The sequence below is a fragment of the Excalfactoria chinensis genome, chromosome 25 (genome assembly GCF_039878825.1).
Source record: "Excalfactoria chinensis isolate bCotChi1 chromosome 25, bCotChi1.hap2, whole genome shotgun sequence".
NCBI lineage: Eukaryota > Metazoa > Chordata > Aves > Galliformes > Phasianidae > Excalfactoria > Excalfactoria chinensis.
The window spans coordinates 507,730-512,855 of record NC_092849.1 but is presented as its reverse complement, the minus strand read 5'-3'; the positions used below and the strand labels follow the sequence as shown (position 1 = coordinate 512,855).

The window sequence follows — 5,126 nt, the reverse complement described above, 5'->3', positions numbered from 1 at the left end:
CAGCTAACACCCCTCACTGGCATTGCAGCAGTTCTCACCTGGAGTCTGGCACAGCTGTATAAGCACAAGGAGAGGCCACAGAGCAGCCCCACGGCACAGCGGTGCTGGGGGTCGTGCAAAGCCCATTCTACACTGGGGCAAAGAAACCATCCCCATTATAACAACACAGCAAACCGTTCCACTTGGTTGCACGACAGAGGCAAGTTGGCAACTTAAATGTTAAACTCGCCTGCGACTGATCAGCGTTGACATCAGCGTGACCTCACCGCTGTAACTTGAGCTCTCCGCTTTCCCTCAGGCTGCCTTTAAAAAGCCCTGCAGAGCACGGAAACCCGCACAGATCTCTCCAGCAGAAGGAGAACCCCCAGAGCAGCGGCGGTAGATGAAAGCAAAGAGAAGGAACACGGCCTCAGCCATGTCCACGTCGCTGAGAGTGAGCCCGTCTGTGCACGGCTACCGCTTCGACACCGCCCTGCGCAAGAAAGCCGTGGCCAACATCTTTGAGAGAGTCGATGAGGAGTCGTTGCAAAAGCTCTTCAAGCACTCCGGGGACAAAAAGGCAGAGGAGAGAGCCAAGATCATCCTCGACACGGACCAGGACGTGGAGGAGAAAGCGAGAGCGCTAATGGCTCTGAAACAGAGGAGGAAAGACAAACTCCTCCAGTTCCTGAAATTCCCCAAATACTCCATCAAAGTGCACTGAGCTGGAGGGAGCAGCCATGGAGGAGAACGTTTTGGGACGAGGCTGCCACAGGCAGCACACTCCATGCTGGATGCTGCTGGGATGCTCACGTACCCGGTGCTGCTAGCAGGATGCTGCGTGCCCGGTGTTGCAGGTGGGATAGGACGCTGCCGTGCCCAGTGCTGCATGCCCGGTGCCCAGTGATGGTGCTTGGTGGGAGAGAACCACCTCACCCCATCCCACAACACCGCAGCAGCGAGATGAGCCAACTGCACCCATTTGCTTCGCCTGCCTGAACTCTTAGCTGAAGTTTGAAACTTCTCAAGCCTCGCTGTTGTCTGCAGAACGGAGAGCACAGACATTGATCAGCTCCTGATCATCCCTCATTCTGCATTTGTTGAAATGCATCAAAGTGCATCGTGTGACTGCAACGCATTCAGCCTTCAGGGAATGCACTGCCCTACGGACACTGCGACTGTGCCTTTTCTTTCTGTGCATGCATTAAGAACTGTTTGCACAAAAGCAATAATAATGACAGATTTCCCTGAATTTACTGTGAATTGCCTTAATATTTTTGTTCACTTCCCATTAACATGAATATTTAAACACCATAATTGCCGTTCATATTGTATTGATTACATTCGATATTAGACAAGTACTTCGTGGTATTATTTTATGGCAACGTTGTCATTATATTGACTATAATTTATTTCGTATGGCAACCTGAAATTCAATAAATTATAATGTAAATATCATTTCTCGTCTGAAATGCTCACTTCTCCAGGAGGAGGGGGGATTTCCTCTCTTCACTATTCCTACAGGTTCTGTTTTATAGCAGTCTGCCTACACCTCTCCATAATGACCCAGGATCCCAGGCTGAGCTCCATTGCCAGCCTGCAGCCTCCCCTGCTTCCTCCACTCCCCAGCACAGCAGCACCAGAGCTGCACCCTCTGGCATTCCCAGGGAGACCAAATTTCACTGCAGTGCAAATCCCACTGCTAGCTTCTCCTGCATAATAAAAGAGAATGGGGTTTTCTTGTTTGGTTTTGGTTTTGCCATAGAAGAACAAGAAAAGTCAGGCTATAAAATGAACAGTGAGTGGGACAGTTCTCAGCTCCCATTATTCCTGCAAAGCAGAGTTAGAGCTTAGGTCTCAACCAGACAAAAGAGCCCAAAGCAAATAGAGGAGGGTTACAAGCACTGCAGCAGTCTTCCCAGAGGTTATTCAGTATCATCATGATAAAGTATGTAGAAAACGTTTATAAATAATAGTCTTGGCTATTTTTAAACATGCCCTCCAGTAACCTCTCCTAGAAAATAAATGTTCCCATGGCTCTGTTCAGAGCAACAAAGTAAAAACATTTTCAAAGAGCTGATTCAGGGGGGTTTTATCCTGCAGTTCAAACTTGAAATTGCCCATAGGACAGGGCAGAGAAGAACTAATCCCTTACATTACTTAAGAGAAAGGATAACTGTGGTTATCCATGGTGTGCTGCAGCAGATGCAGCTGTTCCCCTGCAGCACCTCATCATCACATCTGGAAGCTGAGTGCCCCGAACGCAGCCCAGGCTAAGAAAAATCTGCTTCAAAGTGAGGTTTGCGCAATGGGCAATCGCTGCTTTCCTGCTTTGCTCAGTCCTGGTGTGCTGCCCACTGACCCACGTTGCATCCTCACAAAAACCATTGCAGCAAAACAAAGTGTTTCAGAGTGGCTGCTTCCAAAAAAGGCGAATCCGGGTAGTCCAGCTATGAGCTCACAGCCACCCCCGGCTTCTGTGATGCAGCTTTTCCTCCCGCTCCAAGAGGTTTTCCCATCACAGCCATTTCTCATACAACAAATACTTGACAGAGAAGCTCAGCGGGGTGATGCACTGACAAAGCCTTCAGATGAGGGGGTGCGGTGGGTGCCCACCACCCGCACAGGTCTGCACAGTGCTGACAGCCCTACATCAGCAGCACAGCATCCCCAGCTCCTGCTGCAGACGCTCTCATTGCCAGCACTGTGCTGCCCCATTCCCTGCTGCCAAGTGGCATCTGAAGGAAGTTCTCATCATGGTAGACAGGAAGAAGTGCCAACGAAAGCAGCTGCACGCCTGCTATTGCCCACACATTCCTGCTCTTAGGCACTTGTATTGTGTGATCGATAAACCCAGTCCCTTTTGTCCCTTTTGTCCCTTTTGTAAATGTTTTGCATTTACATTATTGGCTCAAGTGACTTCCCTGATAAATAAAACCAGCCTACCAAAAAGTTGCATTTATTTGATTTTGCACTTTAGAAAGGGCGGTTTTCCTCGGCCTCAAGCCTGTATTCAGCTCATGAAGCACAAACCTGCCAAAACAGCAGCGCATCTTCCAGCATGCTGAGTACAAACTGCAACTCATTGTTACGAAACAGCTGACAACGAGTTGGAGCAGAAATGCCCAAACATTGCAGGCATTTCTCCCTCCAGCTGCTGAGTGGGGCTGCCCTGCTCTGCTCGGGGCTGAGCTGAGCACAGCGGATGCCCCACACCAAAGTAATGTGGTTTGCTCCATGATCTCAGCACAGTGCAGGGCACCCACATTGGGCTGGGCCCTTCCTGAGAGCTGCTGCTGCAGACTCGGTGTCTGTCCAAACATGTGCGCTGCCTTCATGGGACAGCTCAGGAACACTCCTGCCAGACACAGAGCCCATTGTCACCCCACGCAACAAAAAGAGGAAGAAGCCTGTTCAAGGTATTTCCTCCCTCCAGGAGCCGGGCGTTTCCATTAATTCTTCTCTACGAGTCAGACTGGCTGTACTGGGTGTCCCTCTGTCGCAGCATCCTGAGGAACATGCGTCCCAATAGCTAAATTTATCTGGCTTATCCAGTGCTGTGCCACGGGAGAAGGGGCAAGGGGATACCCCCCAGCCTTTGCCACCCAGCAGGGTCCCTATGGCCAGCAATGGGCAGAGAAGCAGGGGGGGAAATAAGCAGAAGCCCTTAGCACCTGATCAGGATGATGAAAGAATGAGCAGCTCATTGGACACTGGAAAGGAACAGCAAAGGGAGTTTAGCTCCAATGTCGCAATCACTGACCCCATATGACACCACTGCCCACCTCACCATCATCCACTAAGACTGCTCCTGCAGATGTCCTGCTAATGGGAAAACAAGGCTGGAAGAAGAAAGTCCAACTCTATAGGTCCACTGTCTTTGGAAAGAAATGGGATGTTCCCTGATGTCCCAACAGTGGGGACAGTGACCTTCTATCAGACATACATTGCAAGAGCAGAGTCCGATGGGTGCGGGGCCATGTCCCTGCACAGGACAGGGTGCTCCAGCACAGCACAGCGCCAGGCAGCCGTCCCTCCTGTTGAGCAATGGGTGAGTTAAACATTGACTGCTGAGCTGAGCTCCAAGTCTGCGTTACCCACACGTACATAAGCAAACGGGTGATTCAGCAGCCTGGGTGCACCCAGAGGGATCGGCACCCGTGGGCGAGAAGCTGAGCACAAAGCACCCATTGGGAAAGGCAGCGCCAGCACACAGCACCCCACACCCAGAGTCAGCTCAGCACCAGGCAGAGCACACCTCAGCCATGGCTGCACCGGGGCATCTCTGCTAGGAAACACATTAAGTGCAGCTGAAAGGATGTAATGTGGTGAGGCTTATGGGCAGGATAGTGTACTTCTTACAGCAAAGGGCTGACTGGGGATTTTAGAGCACAGATGCTTCACAAGCAGCAAAATGATACTACAGTGCCATTTTGGAGTGATAGATGGAAGCTGTTTAGGAGAAGAAAAGCCTCCAAAGGACCGCAGCCAACAGGGGATGGCACTGTTGCCATCTATCTCTGCTAAAAATTAAAAGGTAAACTATGATCAGAATCTTAATATAAGGGATGTCTTTCTGAGACATCGCCTTTCCAAAGCAAAGGTGCTTTTATGCCTCAAGGAAGTAGACAAGCTGGCATACAAATGCTGTACAGAACACACGGTGCTTTCCCAGCCTGCCTGGTTTCTGCTCTGGCATTGTAATGTCTATACCAAGGGACCAAGCACTGAATATATGAACTTGAACTGACTTGCATAATCCAAAGGAAAGAAAAAAAAGACTGCCAACGTAACATGCTGGTGCATATTCCCCAGCTGGGCCTCTATTCAAAGTTCTCCTGCCATCCCAAATGGTAAAGAAGTTCAGACCCAGGCAGCTCTCCCATTCACACACAACGCCATTTGTCACTCCACAAAGTGCTGCTGAGCCATCCATCCCCACACCTCTGTCAGAGCTTTGGGGAGGCTCTGAATCACAACCACTTACCCTCCCCTGTGTGCTGTCCTGGAGCCCACATGCAGAATGGCTGCAGAGGGCTGAGAGAGTTCGCAGGCAGAGGCAGCACTCAAAGCCACATCAGAATTCTACCAAGTGAGGGCTTTGGGGAATCAGCCAGGTGAGCTGCAGTTTGTACAGAGGTAAAACC

At 50.4% G+C, this 5,126-nt stretch overlaps 1 protein-coding gene across 1 annotated transcript; it reads left to right on the top strand.

Annotated features, from left to right (window-relative positions):
* Positions 1 to 327: 327 nt before the first annotated feature.
* TCIM (transcriptional and immune response regulator) lies at positions 328 to 1,439 on the top strand. Its single transcript, XM_072357121.1, has one exon. It carries the CDS (start codon positions 383 to 385, stop codon positions 701 to 703), a length of 321 nt encoding a protein of 106 aa, XP_072213222.1. The 5' UTR covers positions 328 to 382; the 3' UTR covers positions 704 to 1,439.
* The last annotated feature ends 3,687 nt before the right edge of the window (positions 1,440 to 5,126 follow it).

Bases quoted from the DNA above. Each gene is read 5' to 3' on its own strand.
- TCIM (XM_072357121.1), top strand. From the start codon at position 383: ATGAAAGCAAAGAGAAGGAACACGGCCTCAGCCATGTCCACGTCGCTG.